We start from the raw sequence: 27,273 nt of genomic DNA, 5'->3' as shown, positions 1-27,273 counted from the left end.
GCAGAGTCATGGCAGGTTCAGTACTATATATCAGCATTGACTCAGCAGTGATGACTTTGGTGAGACTGGCTTTGTGTGTGTGTGTGTGTGTGTGTGTGTGTGTGTGTGTGTGTGTGTGTGTGTGTGTGTGTGTGTGTGTGTGTGTGTGTGTGTGTGTGTGTGTGTGTGTGTGTGTGTGTGTGTGTGTGTGTGTGTGTGCGCGCGCATGTGTGAGAGGTGAGATAAATTGCTAAACCAGGTGATGAAGGTGCTGAGAAGCAGAGGCGTTCAGAGAGAAAGGGTCAGATAGAGAAACAACAGACACGACAAGAAAACAACAGCAGTCGGACAGTACGGCCGACGAGTGAATCCGGGGCCAGTGACTCCGCCCCATGTTTTCCCCACCCCCTCTGTACTCTGTTGGGGTGATTACTCTGCTTTACTCTAGTCCAGCTCTCTCTGGTCCCCAGAGAGCTTACACACACTCACACACACACTCACACTGACCAGGCATGCATGGGGGTCCCGCAGTTGGTTTACTCACAGTTAATTTTTACTACTGTGTATTGGTGGCTGCAAGCAGCATGCTGGATGCTGTGGAGACTGCGGAGTGACAGGACCACACTACTACTTTACTCCTCCAAGACTGAAGGGCACAACTACAACTTTTTGCCATGGAGTTGGGGAGAGTTTTCTCCAAGTACCAACGGACCGTACTGATCACCATGATGATGTTCAAACTGGGTGAGTCGAGCATCATCTTTGACTGCAAAGTGTATGATGTGCATGTGTGTGTACTGTATATGTACTTGTATGTGTATGCGTGTGTGTGTCTGGCAGTGGTGGACAAAGTTCTCAACCCCAGTACTTGAGTTGGAGAAGTATAGATACTCCTGGTCAAATATTATTGTTATAAGTGAAAGTTTCTCAGTCAGATTTGTACTTGAGTTAAAGTACTGGAGCACTTGCTTTTAAAAGTGCAAATTACAGGGTAGATTTCCTTTTTTGATATCGATGTATTGCTGTATTGAAACTTAGAAACAAATTTAAAAGATAAATAATAAAAACCCCAAATTGTGCAGATTTAAAAGCTCACAAGTCACAACGCGCTATATTTGAAATATGGCTTTATTGGTTAATTCATATTTTTGTACGTTTGGGTACCTTCCTAGAAATATAGTGGAGTCAAAAGTGGAGTGAAAGTCATACGCTTCCAAATGTATTTTAAACAAAATTGACCGGGAAAGGAGATGCTAAATTGTTTTACAAAAGTACAGTACTCAAGTAAATGTACTTGGCTGCTATCCACTTTGTTGACTCTTTGGGCTTGTGAACATGTTTATGAATGAGCAAGGTGCAATGAGGAGATGCATGTGTACATGGTCAGGACTCAGGAGGCTGCTGAAATAGAGCATTAACTGGACTGATAACTAACTTCCAGTGTATGTTCATCATATCGTCGTTGTCGGGCAGAAACCTTGTACTGTACCTCCATTTTTCAACTTTTAATGTTTTTTTTGTAAATGAATACCCTTGCAAATAGCAGATCTGCTATTTTCACTATTTAACTAATAACAATAATGATAATTATAATAAAGGAATGGTTTTGGACATACAAGGTTTCCACCTGACAGCGTCAATATGATTGTAAATAATGGTCTCTCTTACACATTGACTGCCAGAATTATTTTCACTGCCTATTGTTATTCATGCCAGAGATTTTTCAATGGAAAAAAAAAAGTGCTCAGGAGCCGAGATACAACATTTTAAAGTTTTAAGTTAACAAGGAAGTGGATGAGAGTAAAGATCTTCGAAAATTCATATCTCCTTGGTCTTTGGGTCAAATTAAAAAAAAAAAAAGTAAAAAAAAAAAAAAAATTTGAAAAAATATTTTTTTACTAAAAACGAGTTAACTCGTTTTTAGCAGATCTTGGCACTCAAGTGATGAAAAGCTAAAAACGAGTTAATTCGTTTTAGGCATTCAATGTGTAAGATGATCACTTGTGTATATTTCACACAGCAAAGACAGACAGACATCTAAGGAACCACAGTGGCTTTCATTCTATTCAGAATGCAATGCATAATCATAGACACTGAAAGCTTACCTTTTCATTATTGTGTTTTTCATGGCTTATTCAAAATGGGTTCAATAACTAGGAATTCATTTATTGAATGAAGAAAAGATCCCATAGTCTAATAATGAAGTCCAGTTCAAACTTTTTAATTTCAAGGCCCTTCCTAACTTACAGTTAGTTACATTTCGAACTGCCTCAAGGAACCCTGAGGGTCCTGAGGGACTTTGAGAACCACTGTGATAGTCTAATTATTACTGGAACTGTTTGGGTTTAGATGAGTAGTAGGCTTATCTAAAAATCTATAATCTGGCATAATCTATGGCACACACGCATCTCTTTAATTGGTTTGAGTGCTTAATAATGGTTCATTCATAATAGATAACCAATGACGACAGTGCAGGGGGTCTAATAGGCTTGTGTAACTATGATGATTCACTGATGTGTCTATGATTAAGCCAACTACCCTATAGCTGATAAAACATGGCTGTGCAGGGTGTGACCGGCTGTGTGTGTGTGTGTGTGTGTGTGTGTGTGTGTGTGTGTGTGTGTGTGTGTATATGGGGGGATATCTTAAACCCCACCTAATGAACCCGCGTGGTTGACCCATTTTTCCCGCGACCTTCATTTGTGGGAAGCGTCTGAACCTCGTTAAATTGCGGCGGACAGAAGGCAGGGCTTCGGGCGTGATCACATGCGAGGGCCATTGTTAGCCATCGCCATGGTGACGGGCCAAGAGTCCGGCTGCACTGGGTTTTGTCTAAACTTTGAATGGAGGAGTGCGAGGGTGGGAGGTATGGGGGTCTTAAGAAGTGTGGCGAGAGCCCTGGCACTTTAAACCGCAATAGTTTTTTAAGAAAAACAACTCACAAATGTCACTATTATTAGCTACAACTGCCTAGTTACCATGTAACACTATGTCAGTGGTTGTCAAAGTGGGGTCCAGGGACCCTCAGGGTTCCTTAAGGGAGTTTCAAATGGACCCTTACAGGTCCATTTGGTTCCATTTGCACACTCTCAGAGTTATGGGGGTCCCTGAAATTAAAAATCTTTGAGAACCACTGACCTATTCACTATTAGCGTTCATATCATGTAAAACTATATTGATTCAATTTCCTGGCTCCAGATGACACCGAGCAGATAAAATGTCTGGAAGTCTTCACACTCGTCATTGTACGTGCAAGTGTGACTAATGCGGTGTGGATTTGTGCATTTTTGTGTTTTTTTTGGGGTGGCCACCTGCCGAGCAGCCTTTAGACTACCAACAAAGTTAGCACAAAGCTCAATACAGGCCGTCTCCCGCGGCGACTCAATAGAATTCCTATGAGCAAAACTTGTGTCTGAGCCAGGGGCATCCCTGCTCTATGACTCATAGTACTGTAGCGTTGATGCTATGAGCCCTACAGCGTGACTTTCTTTTGACATTTAACTGGGGGGCAAACTGTAGATTTCTTACCCTGGGGCCTTTTCCACCCAAATGCAGTTAAAAAGCCAAGCATTTTTTTTTTAGCTATACCTAACTGTTAGGTGCACAACTGTGCACTGTTGTTGCCACACTTGTTCTCCTTTTGATCCAAGCCAGAACACAACTGATTGATTGATCATTAAAATAAACATGCTCTGAAAATATACGGGCCCACCCGGCTGACCACTTAACGGGTCAAGTGGTCAGCTGGGTGGGCCGCAAACGCTTCGGTCCTGATCCAGAAAAGCACTGCCTTATTTGCTCCAAATGTTTTTGCCAGTCTATGCATATTCAAACATGTTAGTAGTCTGTGAGTGATTTCATGTGAGACAAACAACAAACTTCACACTCAGATTATGCCCCTATTTTTAGAGCATTTCACAGAACCTATGATATGAAATAGTTTATTGGGAAAATACCAAACATGGTGAGGAGGAAATGAGGAAATGTTACATTTTAATGCCTCCTCTCCCTCCCTCTTTGGGGAACACAGATAAGCTTACTCTTCAGATCTCTCCCGTCTTCACCTCTGGACAACATCTCCAGTAAGCTTCTGACCTCCTTAAGCCCCCTCAACCTGCTAGGACCTACAAAACATGAAAAGACATATATTAGAAAAAGTAACTCAACAACTTACACCCTATATATACTTTTTTGTATGTCAAATGAAAATAGCCATATAACAATTTCACAACACGTTGCAATACGACATCAGAGATTGTAGATTGACTATTTTCGCCAGATGTTCGCCTGTATTGTCATGTTTTAGAACGTTATCTTGAAGTAATGCAGATCGGGGTGATCTGCCTTATTTCAAGTATCCAAATAATGTCACTTTAATTCAGGAGGACTTGAAACGAGCCGATTTGTTTTGGAAAAAATTGGAAATGATCCAAATGGCACATCGTTGAATGTATTTAAGAAAAAAAAAGTTTTAGACACATTATCAGATAAAATCTGATAGGATGGACCTCTTTCCACAGTGTAAAATCAACACGTTTTGCACCTTTCTTTGTGAATTGACGTAGTTAACAGCATGGCTCTGCTCTGTGTTATTGTTGGGTTGAGAGACCGGTACGGCTTGGTGCCAGAGATCACCACCTCTGGCTGGTCATAACCATGATCTATGAACTGTTTGATGACATAGGCGGTTAGGCTGTGACACCAGCACACTGGAATGTGTCAGAATGGGGTTGAGTGGGTATGGATGGATCTGGGGGGGAGCATGAGATCCCCCCCCCCTCCCCATCCTTATCTGAAGCATTCTGACTCAGGAGACACTCAGGTAGTGCAGCTGCAGCTTGAGCACAAAGCAAGAAAAATCACATTGTTTAGCTTTTAGCGGTGGTGGAAGAAGTACTCTGTTTTTGTTTAATATTGAGACCTGAAGCCGATTCTACATGTCTCCTAAATCCCAACAGTTTTTTCTGAAAAACGTATGTTTCTATGTCAGTGGTGCTCAAACTTTTTCATGTCAAGGACCCCAAAATTTTTTTGTATTTTGCCGCGGACCCCATCTCAAAATATTTTGTTCCAGGGACCCCCAGAGGCAAGGATTTGAGTTAAAAATGTTCGCTTTAAAATAATATAAATATATTCATTCGCACACATTTTCTCGATTTTTCAAAAATATTAGATCTACAAGCTCATAGTGCGGCACTCGGTGCCGCGCTATGAGCTTGTAGATCTTGTAGATATTTTGAGTTTTTTCATGAACTGTGTACATAATGCTAACGAAAACTGCTCAAAAGAATGAAGGGATCAAAGTGTTCCCTTAATTATTTTGAGCAGTGTTTTTTTTAACTGTGTTCCAAAGGATCCAATGTAGTTACTATTTAGTCACAAGCTGTTGTTAATGCTTTTTCATTGGTTAAATATTTATAAAACCCACAGACACACTTAGCCACTTTTAAACTGGCATCCCTATTTTAGGCATGTTGGCTTCCCCTTCCAGGATTATACTGACAGCATTGTAAACATAAAATTGACTTTCAAACATGTGGTTGTTTGCCACCGTCACTGTCTCTGGCGCTCAGTATACTGTATTATGATGCAAACTCTACCCAAATGGCACCTAAATAGATGACAAAATAAACTGGTGTGACTATAGTATAAACACACCAGACAGCAGGGTAAAAGTTGCGTCAAAGCGCCTGAATAAGCTCAGACAATGAGTAGGCAACAGTATTTAGCAGCATTTCGGTAACAAGACATAGTGAGTCAGACAGCAAATAGTTAGATTTAATTGTGCCAAGGACAAGCATGCGTGCGTAGGTCATCACCAAGGTGACGAATGAAAAACAAGCTTAACGGGTTAGAAAAAAAGTCCTATCCTCAGCATACTCTGAGCAAAAGTAAAATAAAGTAAAAAACTGTACGTTTTTAATGAAGCTGACAAAGTGCTTACTTGAAGACTCGCAGTATATCAACAATGTCAGTGAAAAAAATAGAAACAGGTTGTTCTAACCTAGATAACGGGTCCATTGAATGGTGAGTCAGGTACAGGGGAGCACAGGCCAGGGAAAGTACAGTTGATCTGCGTCATGAACACAAGCTTCAAAGCCATGAGCTAGGGGTCCTTGAGGGGAGTCTAAAAATGAGTTAATATACCATCAGTTTAACCTTTTTAACCCTATATACATCGGCTATCGCACTGCGACGCATTGTGCGCTTGCAGATCTGCTTTTTGCAACTCTTCAAAACTTGTATGGGGTACCTGGGACTTGGGGGTCCTTGACATGATGATGAGTTACAGTGAGTTTAGAATGACTCACACACACATACTGTATGCTTACATAGCAGGGTCACTGGCCATGACTCACCCAACAACATGGCCATTGTCATCCCTACACAGGCTTAAATGAATCATGATTCATTCGTACTGACACCCATTATCAGTATTCTGGTTAAGATGGTACGCAAATCTTGTAGTTACACAGGGATACCATGTGAGAGCTTCATGAAAACCTCCCCAGTATGTTATGTACTTACAGTGATGAGAGGATGTGCTGTACAAACATAATTCACTGTAACAGACAGTTCCTCCTTCCTCGAGTTCATTATGCATGTTGGAGAGCTGTGCTAAACAAATTTGAATTCAAATACATGTTAATATGAAATTATAATTAACCCATCAAAACCGGGAAAGCGTGTCATTTTAGATTTTAACCACTTTAACCAAATTTTATACTTTGGCTATTCAAAAATAGCAGATATACAAGCTCATAGCGCGTCATTTCGTTCTGCTACACGATCTGCTATTTTAGAAAAGATCATGACAATTTGAAATCTTTGAATATGTTTATATTATTTTAAAGCAAACATTTTAACTAAAATCTTTGCTTCTGGGGGGCCCTGGAACGAAGTTTTTTGAGATGCTGGTCGGCAGCCAATACATATCATTTTGGGGATCCTTGACATGAAAAAGTTTGAGAACCACTGATATAGCAACATAAGTTTGTTCAGAAAACTGTTAGGATTTAGAAGGCATTTGTAGAATCTTTCATAACCTTTTTACTGCACAATGTTGCAAGAGACTTATCATCAAGGTGGTGAATCTAATATCAAGACTTTACCCCCTGCATACAAATAACAGTAGAGAAAACAATGATGCACCTTTCCCCAGGATGCATTGAATGAGAGAAAGCAGGACGTTGTTAATATGACATGCAATGTGTTTGACAAAAGCTTTACTGTTTGTGAGCTGGCAGGCTTGGTGTGACATCAGATAAGGATGTGAGAAAAGGTGGACTCATGTAAGTCAGAATGCTGGTGACTTACTGCATGAGGTGATAGATTCATTTGGTGTGATGGGAAACAATAGGTGTTATACTGTATATACGGTATGTAGAGCAATTAGCTATTTGCCTGGTGGTTTGGTAGGATTTCTTTGTAAAGGTAACTTTAAATCCTTAATTAGATGTTGTTGTTCAAACCACCCTTCAGAACCATGAACATGAATATCATTTTAGCCTGGGTGTCTCCGGATTCAATAAATCCCCTAACCAGTGGCAGTGCCATATGCTCTACCCATTGTGCCACATGGGGCGTGGAAGACCTAATCCTATAACACTGTCCGTTTGCGGAATGCCTATATGTAAAATTATATTGACTACCACAAATCTCTTATATTGAATTTTTAGCATGGGTTGGAGAAATGTCAGTGGCACGTCTGAAAGAGGAAAGTCACAGAAGGGAAGGTTTTAGCAAGATTCTGTCCCTGGCCAAGCAGATGTATGTATGTATGGTTCAAGATGTGGCGGTCACAAGTTGTGAAGTTGTGAAAAATCTAACCAAAGATAAAAGAGCATACTTGACTAACTTGGAGAGAGGATTAATCCAGTACAGTGCAGCTGAATTTGTTTGTTGAGAGGCTGATCTGGGGGGTCCGACAGACTTCTTTGCTGATTTGGCCTGGCTATGGGTGTTAATGGAATCAACACTGCATGTCTTAATAATATGCAAAGATTTAAACTTTTTATTTGAGCTGGAACAGAGAGTGAAAAGAGAACAAGAGAGAGGTGTATACAGTACAGAGCGTAAGTGGAACTTTCATTGATGATAGTCCTCAGGTGACAGCTGCTCACTCTGAGCATAATAAGTTTACTCCGTCAACACCATCTGCTCTGACCTTAAGTCTGGAGAGAAGAGTAGGCTTTTTACTCTTCATTACCAGATTGCTTTCTAAACACTTCTAAAGACAAAGGAGCTGTCAGTGTTGCTGTCAAGTGTATAAGCCACAGGGTAATACGGCTCAGGTCCTAGTTAGGCTGGCAAAAAGGTCAAAGGTGAACCCATGCAGAGTACTAATGACAGGTCCAGTGATGTTAGATCATGGTCCAGGTCAGTGGACTATGGTGTGTAGTAAGAACTCACAATGTCATGCTTCAAATCTAATTTGTGACTTACTGTTTTTATTCTGAAATGATATAAACCAACATTTGAAACAATGTGGAAATTACAAAATTATCTCTAACACAAAAACTATTTGGATTCTTTAGCCTTTTCTACACACACTTTTAGAGATATGTAAAGATGTATGTCCAAATACTAAGCAAAATGAAAGGGAATTATTAGCTGAGTGGGAGATAAGGTATCAGGATAGATTGCATTGGTGGAATTCCATCCTTTGCCACTAAGAGCACATTTGCATCCAGTGACGTGAGGTTGTAACCACAAAAACCAATCCACTGATTTTCAGCAATTAACCACTTGAACCCTAGCATCCCTATTCTAGGTGTAACATCCACAGAAAATAGCAGATCTATAGATCGGCTATTTACGGCAAAGAGATTTGGTCTAGAGGGGGAAAAGAGTGGAACAAGTACAGAGAGCGAATTCGGGTCAAGTATAATAGAGGGTCTAAGTTTAAATAACTAATTCTACTGCTCTCTCTTTCCAGGGCTGTTTTGCACGGCGGCCGCAGACAGCTGTCTGTCATCGCCTTGTAATAACGGCGCCACCTGTCTGGACCACATGGGAGCCTACGTGTGTCTGTGCCCCAAAGGCCCGGTCTGGTACTCGGGCACGAACTGCGACGAACTGTACGACGCCTGCGTCCTGGCGCCCTGCGCCAACTGCACCAGCTCGTTAGGAACGGGGGAGTACACCTGCCACTGCCCCGAGGGCTTCACGGGCGCCAACTGTACCCAGGACGTGGACGAGTGCCATAGCAACCCGTGCGGGGGCACGCGGTCGCACTGCGCGAACAACGTTAACGGTTATTCCTGCCACTGCCCACTCGGCTCGGGCGGCGAGGACTGCCGGGCAAACACCACCACGTGCTCCGAGGAGCCGTGCCAGAACGCCGGTATCTGCGCGGACGTCCCTGAAGTCGGGTACCGGTGTCACTGCCCCGCCGGGTACCAAGGGGAGGACTGTGAGGAGGATGCCGACGAGTGCCTCTCGGAGCCCTGTCTGAACGGGGCCATCTGTAAAGACCTGGTGGACAGCTACCAGTGTTTCTGTGTGCCCGGGTTCCAGGGCTCCCACTGTGACCTGGACATCAACGAGTGCGCCTCGCAGCCCTGTCAGCACAACGGCACGTGTGTGGACGAGGTGGACGTCTACAGATGTGACTGTGTGAAAGGTTTCAAAGGTGAGAGGAGGGGTTCAACGTCATATTAACCCACCTGGTGTCTCTGTTATGGCCATGTCATTATTATAGGCAAAGATAGCAAAGATATAGCAGATCTACAATCTCTCTGAAAGCTTCATTTGCTAGATCGCTATGGTAACAAAAGCAAACAATAGTAGCAAGTAGTGCAATGGGGTCATTGAGGGGTCAAAGAAGCCAAACCACCCTAACAATAGATGTTATAATGATCATATAAGACAAAGAAGTGGTAGGGTGTAGTTAAAGCTAGGAAGAATGTTTTTCTTTTAACATGAAGAGAATAGAATAGAACTATTTCCATTTCCCCAGTGAGAACCTCTGTATGTTGGCTTGAGAATTGACGAGCTGCTGTGTCACAACGTCGCCCTCTACAGCATACAGTCCAGCTCTGCACTGGCTGCAATAATGTTTGGGGAGGCGTTACAGTACTTGAGTAAATGTACTTATCTACTTTCCACCACTGTGTGTGTGCTAAGACAATTACATTTGTTGTGGAGCTCATGGCTTGGCTCTCTGCCAATAATGTGGTTCCCTCCCTGAAGGCATGAACTGTGAGGTGGAGATTGATGAGTGTGAGGTGCAACCCTGCCAGAACGGCGCCACCTGCAGCGATCACGTTGGCATGTACACCTGCGAGTGCGTGGCCGGCTTCCAGGGTCTGGACTGTGAGGTGAACATCGATGAGTGCGCCAGCGCGCCCTGCCTGAACGAGGGCCAGTGTGTCGACCTGATCAACAGGTGGGACGCTAACACAAACGCACACGCGTGTACGCACACACACACACACACGAACGCACGCACGCACACACGCACAGACAACACATGCAAACAGGGAGACAGACACACATCAACCCATAGGCTTGAGTTCAGTGATTTATACTTAGCCATATGACTGTGTCACATGCCAAACATAACCGAGCAATAAGCATGTAGATCATACAAACTTTCTTTCTGTCTCTGTCTCTGTCACATTGAGCCCGGCAAGCTTAACTTCAATGTGTCATCTGGTAGTATCAGCCTTCTTAGCAGACATTAAAGATAACACAGGAACAGGGATAACTATTAATCCACTTATTGATCATGGCTATGAGTCAGGTGTAGTGAATATCTGACTGGGACAAACATTGATGAGGAGCAAGCTAAAGTTTTTTCCACAATTTCCAGAGCTATGGCAACTGATGAAGTGACCCATACACAGCATATTCTGTGCACATGTGGCCTATAAAATAGCATGACACAATTCAAAGACTCTGCAACAATGATAAAGGTAACGTTAAAAAATATGTAAAAACACATTTATTTTTAAATAGCACACCACATCAATAAAGCAACACATGTGGAGTATATAATGGTCTGCCAAATATATGCTCTGAGTGATGTTAGCTGCCATAGCAGAATCCAAACTCCCAAATAATAATTTTTGGTTGATGCACACACCCCCTGAACTGCACTTCACTTCTCCTTCAGTACAAATAACAAATATACAGTATATGTGCTTTAGCCGGGGTGAGGGTCACCTGAGATTCCTGAGATTTAATGCATCTAAAATATTGAATTGATCCTGACCTGTGTCCAATGATTTTCCTGTCTTATCACCTGCTAATTTCAGTTATGCATCCATTGCAAAAGCCCCATTGTTAGTTTAGCGAACATCCCATGATTACTGTGGATAGATCTCGTGAGAGGGTGTTGCTGGGACAGAAAAGGTTCGATAACAAAGTTGATTTTCTCCTGAAAAATGCCATTTTTGTGTCAGAATGTTGGGAAGCTGTGTGTGGCTTGTGAAGAATGGGTCCTGTATTTAGTTATAGTGACCATGGGGCTAAAGAATGAATGGGTCAGAAGCTGTGTTCACTTTCGCTTCTCCCATTGTGATGAATAGACTAAGACTTACTTCTGGTCTCTTAAAACAGTGGTTCTGAACCTTCTCAGGCCGCGACCTCCCAAAAGAATCATATTTGAACTGGGGACCCCCCACCCTGATAAATACTTGGAATTGTAGGAGTTGAGGCATTACATTTAGTTTGACTCGATTCCACAGATAAATAGTGTGAAAATAGCTGATCTACATGCTCACAACGCCTCACAACGCGAGGCGTTGTGAGCATGTAGATCAGCTATTTTCAAAATGTTTGCCTCTTTCTTTAGCAATGTTTCACAATTTGGCCAATGTATGACCTTTTTTCCATTGCTTTTGATGCAGTAATAGTCTTAAAAAGGTATTAAAAGTCCTTAAATTGTCACGGTAGAAATGTGCAGATACCCTGTATGCACTTATACTGTATGTCGGTTTGTTTACTGTTGAGTGAGAAAACAATGTTGCACATTAGGCTAATCATCTGGCGACCCCCCAAAATCTTTTTACGGACCCCCTCCAAAAGACCCACAGGTTGAGAACCACTGTCCACTGCCCACATACAGTATGTCACTGAGATACAGGAAGTAAACCGGAGATGGTGGCGGGTCTTGCTTTCCTATTTGTCTCAGACTTTATTCTAAGCAGCTGTACCTGTGTCTCTTCTGTTCCTCAGCTATGAATGTAAGTGCGAGGGGACAGGCTATGTGGGGGACCACTGTGAGGAAGACATCCCTGAATGTCTCTCTGATCCATGCCAGAACGGAGCCACCTGTCTGGAGGGCGTCAACCAATATGGCTGCCGCTGCTGGCCAGGTACGGTAGTACACACAACACATTGACATGCTGTACACGTTATCACGCCACGCTATATCACACAATTCACTTTCAGGCTCTATTTCCTTTTAATCTTCACCATTTCTCATACATGCTGTGATACGTTGCAAGCATTTCTCTGTGTTTTTTAACTAGAATCACGTACAATGAATGAGCTGGGTGGGGTTCGTTGCTGTCGGGTGGAAACCTTGTATGTCTGTGTGAGCTTGTATATCTGCTCTTTTCACTACTTTTGTGTTGCACTCTCGTATGATAAAGTAGTTGAAATATGGAGATTACAAGGTTTCTGCCCGACAGCAACGATATTGCACATTTCAGACACATCAGGTTTTGTGCTGGGATCAAATCTGTGATCTTTCAGTTGATGATCTCATTAATCAACGACACACCACTCTTCCAGCGTAAACAAAACAGCTCAACACATATCCATTTAACAAGTCAAAACATTTTTCTGGTGATGATAACTTTAGGCTGGTGAGATACAGTACATTATGATTATTTTACAGTATATCAGATTACGTGTGTGTTAGTCTACAGAGTACCCTCAGTAAATCATTGGTTCTCAAAGCAATGGCACGAAATATTTTCAAATGAGGGTCTGAAGCCAAATACATATTAATTTAAGGGTCTTTGACATCAGAAAGTTTGAGAACCACTGCCGTTAGCCATAATAAAAACATCTTTCAGATATCAATATATCTAGAAAAGGAGAGAAAATGTCTGCATACTTCCATCAATTGCAAAAAAAACTAATGTATTGGGCTTCAGTCAGATGACCTCCATCAGAGCATCCTGTGGTTTCCCACATAAATCACACAGATAAAGAGAATTTGACCCCTGAGATTAGAGGCCAAGAGAGGGTTAAAGAGCAGCCTGTTGTTGTCACAGCGCCATCTTGTGTAAAACTAGAGAAACTGCAGTGCATCATTACGGCATCTTCAGTGCTGTGTTGAATTATGAAAAGTGATGCATGAGCACATTGCAATAACTAACAGTGCAGAATGCGTGCCGTCTTGCTGTGATTACGGCTGTCATAATTCTGACAGAGAGGAGGGGGTTTACAGATCTAAACCAAAAAGGCCTCAGGACTTGTGAAATTCTCTGCAGTATTGCGGCGTAAAAATCACGCTCCGCATTTTAATGTGTATGAAGTCAGGTTGCATGTTGGTGTCAGCTCTTTCTGAATCCAGTCTTAAGTAATGTTAAACATACAAAACATCTGCATCTAATGTAAATGATAGAATGGGTTCACATGTAGCTTTTAAATTATGTGTGTTGGTATGTATACTATAGCACGTTGTGTGTTTGTGTACGTGCGTGCATTTCCATTTTTTTTGTGTGTGCATTTGAATGTCTGTACACATGCACTTACATGTGTCTGTGTGTGTGTGTGTGTGTGTGTGTGTGTGTGTGTGTGTGTGTGTGTGTGTGTGTGTGTGTGTGTGTGTGTGTGTGTGTGTGTGTGTGTGTGTGTGTGTGTGTGTGTGTGTGTGTGTGTGTGTGTCCTGCAGGGTACGAGGGGGAGAACTGCCAGGTGGACATAGATGAGTGTGTGCTGGAACCATGTGAGAACGGCGGGGAGTGTTTTGAGCGCTCAAACGTCCTGAACTATGGCGTTCTGTCTGAGCTGAGCACACTGGAGTTCAGCTACGAGGACGCAGCAGGATTCATCTGCCACTGTCAGCCTGGATTCACTGGTAAGACCCTACTGCACGTGTACATTCAATGTACTGAAATGGGTCCATGTAAGGGTCCATTTTTACACTTCTGCAGTTGAATTAACGTTCAGGAAATCATCCTGTTTAATTTACAACATTAAGTAAGTAAGTAACATTAACTTTTATAACATTAATTGTTTGTATTGTAGTGGTTCTTGAACGTTTTCATGTCGTGGACCCCCATATTTCCATGTGTTCCATATTTAAGATCCTTTTTAAATTAGCAGATCTACAAGCTCACAGCATGTCACCATACGACGTGTTGTGAGCTTGTAGATCTGCTACTTTCAAATATGCAAAATTGTTGTAGAGTTAAAGTGGTTAAACTTATTTTTACGCTATATTATTACATTTTACTGGGGACCCCCTGGAAACCCTTCAAGGACCCCACTTTGAGAATCACTGCTGTAAACACTTTTCCAGCTCAGATGTAGAACAGACAGACAGACAGACAGACAGACAGACAGACAGACAGACAGACAGACGGATAGAAATTAAAATCTTTGTTCTTTCTTACAGGAGAGAACTGTTCAATAAATGTGGACGAGTGTGAGTCGGATCCATGCCAGAACGGAGGGAGCTGTGAGGACTTGATCAATGCTTATAAGTGTCAGTGTCCAGGCGGATTTACAGGTACGCCCCCCCCCCCCCCCCCCCCTCCAATTGTGGACAAATCCATATCTGTGTGTGCGTGTGCGCGTGTGCGTGTGCGTGTGCGTGTGCGTTTGCGTGTGCGTGTGTGTCTGAAGGTAGTCCTCTTAGAATGTCTACTCTTCTTCGGTGCGTTGCACTGTAGGAAACCTGAGGAAGGCACAGGAGAGAAAGCTCTAGTTGAATTTGACCCTATAGGCCAGCAGGGGTACATGTGGTTCTACAGACGGTCCCTAATCTAGTCTCTGGGCACCAACCATTTATCTCTTAACAAAAACACCTTCACTGACCCCCCCCCACACTTGCATTAGTATCAGTCAGTTTAGACAGCAAATGGACTGAAGAGAGAGATAACGTGCCCTGTGCCGTGTCCCTGAATCTCCCAGTCAAAACAACAAAGGCTTAATCCTTTTTGCTGCTAATGATCTCTTCACGCCCTGACAAACTATTCCTCATCAGGGGCGGTTTGTCATCCTTCTTTTGTCCAAATCCAATTTCACTTGTTTAATCTGTATCGTGTGTGAGTTTTCTCTCCTGATTGGATAAAATTGGAGACCCATGTTACTGAACAAACACTCTATGAGTACTGTCAGGATATAAAGCAATTTAACACTTATTTTAACACGATACCTTTAATGACACTAAGGGCGTAGTGTTGCTGTATTCATGCATGTGCGTACTGTGTAGCATATGGTCTGGAGGACTATAGCACCATATGTCAGCTGTCCAGCTTAGCTATTAAGGAGGTGGTCTCCCAGAGAAATCTATCAGGGGGATAGGAGATTACAACACCAAGCTTCTTATGAGCCTAATCAAGCCCTAATGGATCAATTGGCTTCTACACACGACAGCATTATTTCTGGGGAAAAAGACGAAGACAAAATAACAATGACAATATCATTCATTGCATCTGCCTTTCAGAATTATGACTGATGAAACTACCTGCACAGCAATCTGGGAACCCATCGCCAAATAAAAAGGAAAAACAGCGCCCTCTGCTGTTTTTTACTCATTCACTTGGGAGCTAAATGGAGCACCCGTGCGCTTATGTTTTCATTCCCACTGACAATATTTCTACACGGAACACTAACACCACTTCTCCCAGAGAACATGTATCGTTTTGGTTATAAGCCCACTTGTTTCTATGATGAAAGAGCAAGTTAAAATGTGAATATCTTTCCGTGGTTTTGTCTGCTCCGAGGACGCTATTGTTAAATGAGTTTCGGTTTGTTTTCAGTGCGAAGCGAGAGCAGACAGTAAATCCCGCCCACTACATTTGATTGGGTAAAGCGCGGCCTGCTTCCTGATCTGAAGGCACGCCCACTTGTAGGCCAGTGCGTACACGTTATGACGAACCCCCCCGACAGATTCAAGCGGAGAGCAGAATCTGTTCTTGAGAGATTACCTGCACAGTGACGCAACAGGCAAGAACAGATAGAGCAGAAGGAATATTATGATCCTATTAACTTTCTTTTGCACGCCACGTGTTATGTAGACTTCTGACGTGCGTGGAATGGAGTGGGTTACCGTCATTACTGGCTGCTAAACCAATTTAGGAGATCCTGCCCTATCGCCCCCTCCCCACACCACATTTAATACATACAGCGTGGTGGAAGACATGTTAGCATGGCCCACCAGAACACCCCCCCCCACATCCAGCCCCCCCTCCCTCTGACTGTGCACGTGAGATTTGTCAGAAAATGCTCAAATCATCCTACTTATTTTGATTGGATTACATTTATTTGGCATTCAATCAGTAAAATGACACGTCAGATAATTGAAATACATGGTAAAAAAATCCATTCATTCAAATGGGGTCCATATAAAAGCAGTGATGGAAGAAGTCAACTCATGTTTTACTAAAATAAAAAATAATCAATACTGCAATGTAGATATACTCTGTTACAAGTAGAAGTCCCGTTTTCAAAATGTACTTGAGTAAAAGTACTAAAGTATCGGCATCAAATTATACTTTAAGTACCAGAAGTTAAAATACTCATTGTGCAGAATGTCCAATTTCACAAGTTCAAAATGTGTAAAAAAGTTCAAAATGTATTTTAAAAAAAAGAAAATCTACAAGCTCACAATTCGCATTGGGAGCTTGTATATATGCTAATTTAGGGTAACTAGTTGCTAAAGGTTTTGAAATAATTGTGTTGGAGTGAAGGTACAATATTTTCGTCTGAGATGTAGTGGAGTAAAAGTATGGAAAATTGTAAATACCAAATAAAGTACCTCAAAATTGTACTTCTATAATAGTACAGTTCTTGAGTACATGTACTTAGTTACTTTACACCACTGCATAAAAGTTTAAAATGTACAAATAAACAGTACTCCGTCGTGCTCCGCGTACCTTCGTTTCCTCATCCCAACCAAGGTGGGTGAAACAAGGCCAAGTGCAAGACGGCATGCAGGCTATTTAAAATGCAGTATTTCAGTAGTGGCGTCCGCTAGCGGGCATCAGTGGGACCGCCATAGGATGGGTCATTGATCAGGAGAACGGGGAGTGACTGCAGCGCAGCGTGGCATTCCTCTTGTCAGCACCGACAGGAGCCAGCTGGGGGGCTGGGAGCTTATGTACAGCTCTGTCTGGGATAGGCTGTAGCCATTAGAGAGGGAGGGAGGGAGGGATGGAGGGAGGGCGAGAAGAAGTTATGAAGGGAGGGACTTTGGGGTGTGGTGGGGGGGGGGGGAGAGGGTGTGCTAGGTAGAAAGAAGTTAGTGAGAAAAGGAAAGGGAGGGGATGAGATGGATAGGGAGAGAGGGGGTGCGTGAGGGTGAGAGGAGGAGGGAATGGTGGGTTGAGGGGGGGTTAGAGTGGGAGGGAATGGTGGGCCGGGCTCGTGTATAATCGCTCCTGCCTGCCTGGTACAGACTGGGGGAGTGGAGGCAGTGCTGTTAGGTATGCTAGAGAGAGAGAGAGAGAGAGAGAGAGAGAGAGAGAGAGAGAGAGAGAGAGGCAGACTGACAGACAGAGAGAGAGAGAGAGAGAGAGAGAAAGAAGGAAACAGAAAAGAAGGACCTGGTGGTGGTGCCTCTTCTTTGGGATATTTCTTGTTTTGCGTTGACCTGGGTGAGGTGAGGTGAGGGAGGGAGAGTAGAACTGTGAAGCTGCATGTGCTGTGGTCCAGTGTGGAGCATGAGGGGAATGAGGGGGCTTCTACTGCTGCTGGTGTGCTGCGGTGGGCCTTGGAGGCTGACAGGTAGGCCTACAGTACAGTATGGTACACCATACAGCACCTTGAACGCTGAGGTGTGAAAAGGAATATGTGTGTGTGTGTGTGTGTGTGTGTGTGTGTGTGTGTGTGTGTGTGTGTGTGTGTGTGTGTGTGTGTGGGTGGAGTGTGTCGGCACATGACAAATTAGCAGCTTTTGGCTTTCCTGTGGCGTAGAGTGTTATAAAGTGTGTGTTAATGCAAGGTGACTGCTGCTGCTCGCGGGGCTTAATGTTTCCCTTGCACTCCTTGCCTTCTGAATCAAAGATTGTTTGAGCGGAAAAAATGCTGGCCTGTATGTTCGTGGCACAGGAAGAAACACGTTTAACTGACAAGCATACATACAGTGCAATATTTCCAAGGTCTGGCTGATTCTGTGAATGCCACAGATATTGATTTGACCGTGTCACTGGAGACCGCAAATCGAATTGACTGCTAACCAAATATTTGCCATCTTTCCACTGTAATTTCATTTTCTGCACGATGATGATGATGATAATGATGATAGAATCCTTCCTGAGGTGCACTTGCATCATCAAACCTGCATCTGTGTGTGTGTGTGTCTGCTTATCTAATAGAGCTAAATGACTTAGTTTGTAGGTTTCCAGAAGAACAGAACATTGGCTGATTGACTGACCAATTAAGTTCATTATTCATTATGGATAGAACATTGTATTTATCTAGTTGTATGTATGTATGTATCAGAATAATGTCAGAGAGCTGACTTCCCTCATGGTTCGCCACACCCCGCACACAACTAAATATAACTCGGGCTATAGATTCATATAACTTATAACAAACAGCTTCAGGTCTTTAGCTTCAGTTTCAATGTCAGTCATCCACCCCTGTTTCAGACACATGTATCAGTCAGTAATATCAATATGCCACTCTAGCCTCTCTGAAGTTTAAGTTTTATTCTCCCGTTCCAGGCGTACACTGCGAGGTGGACATCGACGAGTGTGAAAGCGAGCCCTGCCAGAACGGCGCCATGTGTGTGGATCGGGTCGACTTCTACGAATGCCACTGCCCCGAGGCGGAGCCCGGCGGGGAACCCTGGGGCGGCCACAACTGTGACATCCCCCTGGTCGGCTGCCGAGAGCACCAGTGTCAGCACGGGGCGACCTGTCACCCCACGCTGACCCAAGACGGGGAGCACAGCTACACGTGCCTCTGTCCGTCGGGCTGGACGGGGGCGCGGTGCGACGCCTCCACCACCTTCTCCTTCACGTCTGACGGGTACGGTCACATCCAGCTTCCCGTGGCGGACAACAACAGGACCAGGCGAGAGGCCGACCCGGATAACGGTCTGAACCAGAACCGGGGTCTCCACATGCGGCTCCGCTTCAGGACCACTCTGCCCGACATGGTGCTGTTCTACCGGGGCACGGCGGAGCGCTTCGTCTCGCTGGAGCTGGTGGGGGGCCTCCTTCAGGCGAGAGTGAGGGCCGAGAGGCGTCTGCGGGTCGTCTATCCTCAGCGGGTCAACGACGGAGAATGGTACCAGGTCACGGTGAGCATGGTCGACAGGCTGGTTCTGGTCGTGGAGGGTCCTGCCTGTGACAACGAGGAAGGGTGCGCGGTGAAAGACGAAGGCTACAGCCACCTCCTCTTCGTCAAACCCAGCTCCTTCCGTCAGCTGTATGTGGGAGGGGCACCAGAGGATTACATGGCACACCTCGCCAGCGGGAAGGGGTTCGTGGGCTGTATGGAGGACCTCCAGGTGGACCACAGGCTTCTCCTGCCTCAGGATCTTGGTATGGCAGGGACCATGGTGCTGGGATGTCACAAGGAGGACTGGTGCCAGGCTGAGCCATGCTCCCAGCGCGGGCGCTGCGTTGACGCGTGGGTCCGGGCCACCTGCGACTGCCACCGACCGTACTACGGGGACAGATGTGAGGAAGGTAAGGAGTCCTTATAGCCCCATATGCATAGTAAGCAGACACATGTAATGTAGTGGTTCTCTGGGGTCCTTGAGGGGGTTCCAGGGGGTCCTCAGCCAAATTTGTTAATAGCAAAATCAGTTTAATCACTTTAACCCTATTTTATATTTCGGCTATTTGAAAATAGATGATCGACACAATGTTTTGCGATGCGATGTATTGTGAGCTTGTAGATCTGTTATACTGGAAAAATCTTGAACAATTGTGAATGATTTGGAATGGTTCTGACTATGGTTGTAGTCGAGACCACCTAAACGTAGTCGAGACCACCTTGGACACCTCGTCCAAGTCAAGACCAAGTCCGAGGGGGGGCGAGTCCGAGTCAAGACCGAGTCCGGAAGGCCAGGGAGGGGGTCGAGTCCGAGTCGAGACCGAGACCGACAGGAGCCGAGACCGAGTCGAGACCGAGACCAGATTTTTTTTTAAATTATTATTTGATAGCTGTCCATAAGCACCAGACAGCTCTCTTATAATGTTAATGTGAATGGGCTCCTCATAATATGGGTTTAACAAAATGATGTCATTGCATTGTAGTGACTTGGACTCGAGTGGACTCTGTGGGGGTAGAGTCCCTTACTCCGAGACCGAGTAAATCAAAATGCGGACTCGAGACCGGTCTCGAGTACTACAACCCTAGTTTTGACAACACAAATCTTCTCTTATGGGGGTCCCTGGCGCAAAATCCTTTCTGATGGGGGTCTGCTGTCGAATACATACCAATTTGGGCGTTTGAGAACCACGTTAGAAACAACTGTGGATGAGGTACATTGTTCTGCTTTTTAGATGTTGAGAGAGAAGAGTGGGCAACCTGTTGTCCACTCTTCAGATAGCAGGTGCAAGGGAGGGGTTAGTGCAGGTGTTTTTTCCTTAGATGTAGTGGGGTAGAAGTAAAAGTATTGAAAATTGTAAATACTGAAGAAAGTAAAATGACCACATTTTTTTTACTTAAGTACAGTACTTGAGTAAATGTACTTAGTTACTTTACACCACTGTTTATATAATAATAATACCATAATATGCTTTGCATTCCTCAAATGATCTGCTTCTGCCCTGCAACATATACAGGCCTCATGATGGCAGTCTGTGGTTTATCTTAAAATGTAAACTGCTGGAATGATTGAGAAATTGTTGTCCAAACCTCCGGACAACATCCTAGAGCCCTAGGTTTTCTATAGGTTCTAGCTCAATGTTGAGTTTATTTGCACATAGAATAGTACAAATGAGGAGGTTATACAACCTGTTTAACAAGGACCATAAAGTCCACAGTGCTACACACATCTCATTCCAGAATATGAGAGAGAGAGAGGGAGGGAGAGAAAGATAGATAACAGAGACACAAGTGGGTTTGTTAACAGAAACCAAATGACATAAAAATGCAAGACAGATGCAAATAGTAATGCAACGAGTTTCATAAATTATAATTATAGGGAAAACATTACATCACTTCTGGTTCTGGAAAGGTCGTAATTTAGTGGAGTGGAGTATGAATTTCTGTCAGCACGTGAGTTTGCATCTGTGTGTATGTGTATACCATTGGTTCTCAAAGTGGGGTCCGGGGACCCCCAGGGGTCCTTGAGGGAGTTCCAGGGGGTCCCCAGCTAAATGATAGATTAGGCACCAAATGGACCCTTATGGGTCTTTAACTCTGAGAGTGTACAAATGGAACCAAATGGACCCTAACGGGTCCATTTGGTTCCATTTGTACACTCTCAGAGTTAAATTGACATAGATTTTACAATATAAATTGCGGTCCAAGTGATAGAAATGCCATTAAATGGGGGTCTGTAGCCCTAATGCATGTCAAACTGGGGGTCCTTGAAGTTAAAATGGTTGAGAATCACTGCTAGAGCCGTAAAAAATCTTCTCTTATGGGGGTCCCTGGCATATCTTTTGAAATGGGAGTCCGCGGGCTAATAAGTGTCAATTTGGGGGTCCTTGACATGAAAAAGTTTGAGAACCACTGGTGTATACAATATGTGTTCAAAAGAAGAATGTATTGAAATAGGTTGAATTACTGACAAAAAGAAATGTGCGTTGTTCTCTCCCAGAGTTCCCTGCCTTCACGTTCAGCCACGAGAACTCATCCAGCTACGCCACCTTCGACATCCAGGAGGACCACAGCGAGAACTTCACCATCTCTTTCGTGATGCGCTCCCTCAAGCACAACGGCCTGATCCTGCAGCTGAGCCGAGACCAAAGCCCTTACCTCACCATCTACCTGAAGGAGGGCACGGTGGCCGTCTACAGCCCGCACACCACGCTGCTGTCAGAGTCCAGGTTTGTCACCAGCGGCCGCGACGAGCTGGTGACAGTGAGGGTGCGCTATGGCCACATGGTCTTCCCCAAGGCGGGAAACCATCTGGCCCTGGGGAACGTCAGCGTGGAGGCTGGAGATGTGGCGTTTGTCGGGGGGCTTCCTGCAGGCGAAAACACGGCCTCCTGGGGAGGATATTTCAAGGGCTGCCTGCAGGATATTCGGCTGGACCACAAGCACCTAACCATGGGAGCCCACCCTGTGACAGATGAGATCTACCGCGCGACCGGATCGGAGCATGTGCTGCCGGGATGCCAAAGTGATGACACTTGCAAGGTGAATAAAAGTGGCAATGATAATGACTAGTATGTTTTAATCTTTATTATATGAATGATATTCTGAATATTATACGTATATAGATACCATTTTGTCTATGCTCATTTCTACAGTTGACTATTCTAAATAAAACATTTTTTAATTATGGAATGTACACAGATATTGTCCAAGTTAATCAATATTTGGCAAAATGCGGGCTAACTGGTAAATTGTCATATATGAAAAACTGTAAAGACAAATTTGTGACTACTTTTGTCCTAAATTTTGAATTATTATGAATGGAGTCTCTAACTGCAGGGTGACAATGCACCCATTCGTATGGTGGTCGGGGAATGTTTGATGAGCATTATAATACATAACACATGTTCTGCTTTCCAAGTCTTAGCATTTGTCAACGAATTTTGATCTAGCAGTACATACCTGTGATCTGTAGGTGAAAGAATGTGCAGTCCTCTTCAGTTTGCACTGTTGGGGTCACGTCAGGTGAGAGATTTTGCCAATTAACTTTTAATCCATCTGTGTGTGTGTGTGTGTGTGTGTGTGTGTGTGTCTCTCTCTCTCTCTCTCTCTCTCTCTCTCTCTCTCTCTCTCTTTCTCTTTCTCTTTCTCTTTCTCTCTCTCTCTCTCTCTCTCTCTCTCTCTCTTTCTCTCTCTCTCTCTCGCTGCAGAATAAGCCCTGTTTGAATGAAGGGCGGTGTAATATCACCTGGAATGATTTTCGGTGTGACTGTCCCATTAACTTCTCTGGAAGGATATGCGAGACACGGTTATGGTGTGTTGACAGGCCCTGTTCTGAGGGTGTACAGTGTGTCGACCTACCGGACGGCTATGAGTGTAAGTAAAAGTACATTTTCACTGTTTTCCCTCTCTCTCACAAGATAAAACATTATACATACATTAAACCCAGATGGGGTAAACTGGTTCTTTCAGTAGACAAAAATAATTGAGTAGTGTGTGGCAGCATAGCATATGGTATTATTATTACATAGCATAACTCTATCATCAAAATAATTAGAATAGCATGAGTTCAAACATTTAAATTGATGTGTGGCCCCTGCAGGAACAGCCCCTATAACTCATGCAGTGTTGCAGAATCTTCTCATCTAAATGCAAAGATCTCCTCCCCCATGCAGGCCTAACTGAAGCCACCTTCCAGGACAACGCCATGCAGTACAGTGCCAACAGTTCCCTCGTCAACTCCGTCACCAGTGTCACCATAGATCTACGTACCAGAGAGGAAAACGGAGTGTTGCTTCGAGCTGGCCACAGATCTACCATCTTCTGCCTGGGACTACTCAACTCCACCCTGCTGGTCAAACTCCGCAGCAGGGACAGCCCCGAGCTGCTAGCGTTCACCAGCGAGGTAACCGTCTCCGACGGGGCATGGCACCGCGTCCACCTGGCCATGGCTGACCCCGCGCAGTCCACGTCCCGCTGGCGGCTGACCGTGGACGGCCAGAGAGCCGGAGGCAGCCTGGGTGCAGGCGGCAACCTCAACTTCCTGAATGACACGGCCGTGTGGCTGGCGCCGAACTTCACAGGATGTCTACGGGAGGTGAGGGTGGGCGGAGTCTACCTGCCGTTGACGGACGCGCCAGATGCCCCTCAGGCGTCGCAGTTCTGGCGCCGGGGTGGGCATGTTCCCGCGGCGGGATGCCGCGGCGTTCCGGTGTGCGATGCCCAGCCGTGCCTCAACCAGGGCACCTGTCACGACCAGTTTAATGACTTCAACTGCAGCTGCAGCCCGGGATGGGAGGGGGACATCTGCCAGACAGAGACAAATGAGTGTGCCTCGAGCCCCTGTGTTTATGGCACATGTACTGACCTGCTGGCAGACTACCAGTGCAAGTGCCAACCTGGATACATGGGCAAGGACTGTCGGGAGGAGGTGGACAACTGCCTGGAATTCAGCTGTGAGAACGGGGGTACCTGCCTGGAGGCCGTGGGAAGCCACACATGCACGTGTCCACCTGGGTACACCGGCAAACGATGCCAGTGAGTATAGGACTGGGGATGAATTCATTTTTCTTTTTTGGGGCATTTAGCTGATGATATGATTTAGAATGGCTTACAGTGATTAAGGTGTCAACAGGGGTTGAGTGTCTTGCTTAAGAGCACTTTAAAGTAGAGCCCGACCACCGCCGGATTGGGTCCTACTACCGATGTTTTGACCAATATTTTGTAAAAAAAAGAAGAACAAAAAATCTTCAATTCAAGTTCGACTTTCTATTTTAGAACTTATGAGCAAACAAATAATTAAAAATAAACACAAATAACCTTTAGAAAAAATGTAGTTAAGTACAGTAAACTTCAATATATGAAAAGAACATAACAAATTATACAACAATTAACAATAAACAAGTAAATATAAATAAAGATAAACTGGAACTTTATTTTATTTGCCACTTAACTCCATCCAAGGTAAAAAAAAAGATCACAATGCATCACGATGCAATGCATTGTGAGCTTGTAGAGCGTCTATTAAACAAATCGGGATATACCGATACCGATGTCGTAAAAAAAAAGTCACATAATGACCGATATATCGGCCAAACTAATATATCTCTCGGGCTCTACTTTAAGGTGATACATGGTGGTTGAACATGATGTTTGTTTGGATCAATCCTGTGTCTCTGCTGTTACAGGGCATGCTTTATAGCTTCTAAGCCAGTAGTTCTCAAACTTTTTTGTGCCAAGGATCCGCAAATTGATATAATTTGACAGCAGACCCCATCTGAAAAGGTTTTGTGCCAGGGACCCCCAGAAGAGCAGATTTATGTTTAAATAATCTAAATTATTCAAAATCTTGTAGAAGCTTGTAGATCTGCTGTTTTTGAATAGCCAACATATAAATGAATGAAAGTGGTTAAAATGATTGTGATGCTGTATTAACATGGGGATGCTGGGGACCCCCTGGAACCCCCCAAGGACCCCTGGGGGTCCCCGGACCCCACTTTGAGAACCAATGTTCTAAGCCAACGTTGAGAACCAATGTTAATGTTCTAAGCCACCCTTTCATCTAATACACTACCAACAGTATCTGCTGAGGACACTGATGTACATATTACGTTGTAATAGAATGTTTCTGTGTATGTCCAATAGGTGGCGTTTCCCTCCAGTTGCATGTGATGCCAGTACAGAATGTCTCAACGGAGGCGTTTGCATGGGAGGCGTTTGGGGGGGCAACTGCACCTGCCAGCCTGGATACACTGGGAACAGGTGAGGGCTACATGTTACTGCATGCAATACATGCTGCATAACTACTGCACTGTCCAAACGTTATTCCTGTTTCAGCCATTAGAGGGTACAAAGAAAGGATATGAATATGCCTATCACTTAATAGTAATATCTACTTTGTTCTGCAACATTTGACATATAGTAGTCGACTCAACAATGACTGCAGTGGAGTTAAAGAAACAACTTTGGGACTTTTTCTTTTTTTTAAAGCCCTTTAAGTAAAATGTGGGACTTTTTCAATGAGACTTCTTACTATTTTTGTATTTGTGTTTTTGTGTTTTTCTTACATCGTCTCTGTCGGGTGGAAACCTCATATGTTGAAAAACTGTTACTGATTCAAATTCAAAAATAACAAAAGTAGCAGATCGACAAGCTCAAAACGCGGCTCTTTGATCAAGTAGGCCATTCATTTACCAAAAAACACAGAAAGTTTGAATATGGAAATAAGAGGTTTCTGCCCAACGATATGCAACAATAGAATACCTGAGAGTGAGACATTGTACTCTAATAGCTTAGCTTATGTTGTGTAGCCAATCGTGTTGTGTGCTTGTAGATTGAGTATTTTCTGTGCATGACACCGGTGAGCAGCAAAGTATGAGTCACAGTCTTAAGGGATGTACCAGAGAAAAGGCCTGGGCACTCAGTTGGTATAGGAATCAATTCCATGGACTCATGTGTATCCGGGGGGAGTACTGTCTCCTACTGTATGTCATCACTGCATGGGGTCTTTGGTTGGGGGACTTTGGTGATGGTTAGCTCTATGATACCACTCGAGGTACAGTCGGTGCATGTCGGTTGACCAAAGGCATAAACGTGACAGTGGTCTGTGTGGGGTGTCAGAGAGAGGTGTGTTAAAGCTGTGGTCTGTGTGGGGTGTCAGAGAAAGGTGTGTTAAAGCTGTGGTCTGTGTGGGGTGTCAGAGAAAGGTGTGTTAAAGCCTGTGTGATGTGTTCCAGATGTCAGACAGAGGTGGACGAGTGCGAGTCTAACCCGTGCCTCAACGGCGCCACCTGTCTGGACCGACTCAATCACTTCCAGTGTGAGTGTGTGTCCGGATTCAGCGGCAGACTGTGTGAAAGTAACGTAAGTGGCATACAAATTATTTATGTTTTTTCTCTAACCCATCATTATTAACTAAACCTGAGGAAAAGAATAATCCTGATCAATTCTATTTACAAACCATAATTTCATAGTTTATATAATATACAATATAATATTTGATATAATAGAATAATATATATAGATACATACTATTTATACACGTCTCACCACAGAAATGAATGATGACATCCCACAAGATAAATAAAAAGATGGCGTTGCAGCAGATTAACAACAACACCACTCTTCTATTCTCCTCTCTCTCTCTCTCTCCTCTAGTGGTTGGAGCAGAAGGAGCGTGTGCCCTGGCTGGTGGTGGCGATACCCCTCACCACCCTGAGTGCATTGCTGGCCGTCCTGGCCGTGGCCTTCCTCTGCATGACCGCCAGGAAGAAGCGCCAGTCGGAGGGTACCTACAGCCCCAGCAACCAGGAGGTGGCGGGGGCGCGGCTGGAGATGGGCAGTGTGCTCAAAGTGCCCCCCGAGGAGAGGCTGATATGA

General features: G+C 44.2%; 1 protein-coding gene across 1 annotated transcript; it reads left to right on the top strand.

Annotated features, from left to right (window-relative positions):
* Window positions 1-653: 653 nt before the first annotated feature.
* On the top strand, window positions 654-27,273 carry LOC311043035 (protein crumbs homolog 2-like; the record flags this gene model as incomplete). The annotated part of the gene is made up of 13 exons (XM_084054166.1): window positions 654-723; window positions 8,918-9,613; window positions 10,174-10,369; window positions 12,163-12,302; window positions 13,835-14,020; window positions 14,561-14,674; window positions 18,837-19,808; window positions 21,896-22,437; window positions 23,106-23,271; window positions 23,571-24,432; window positions 25,540-25,656; window positions 26,631-26,757; window positions 27,052-27,273. 13 exons carry the CDS (start codon window positions 654-656, stop codon window positions 27,271-27,273), a joined length of 4,410 nt encoding a protein of 1,469 aa, XP_083910292.1.

This window comes from Gymnoscopelus microlampas, assembly GCF_963454915.1.
Source record: "Gymnoscopelus microlampas genome assembly, chromosome: 4".
Classification (NCBI taxonomy): Eukaryota; Metazoa; Chordata; class Actinopteri; order Myctophiformes; family Myctophidae; genus Gymnoscopelus; species Gymnoscopelus microlampas.
This window is presented reverse-complemented; position numbering and strand designations above follow the sequence as displayed.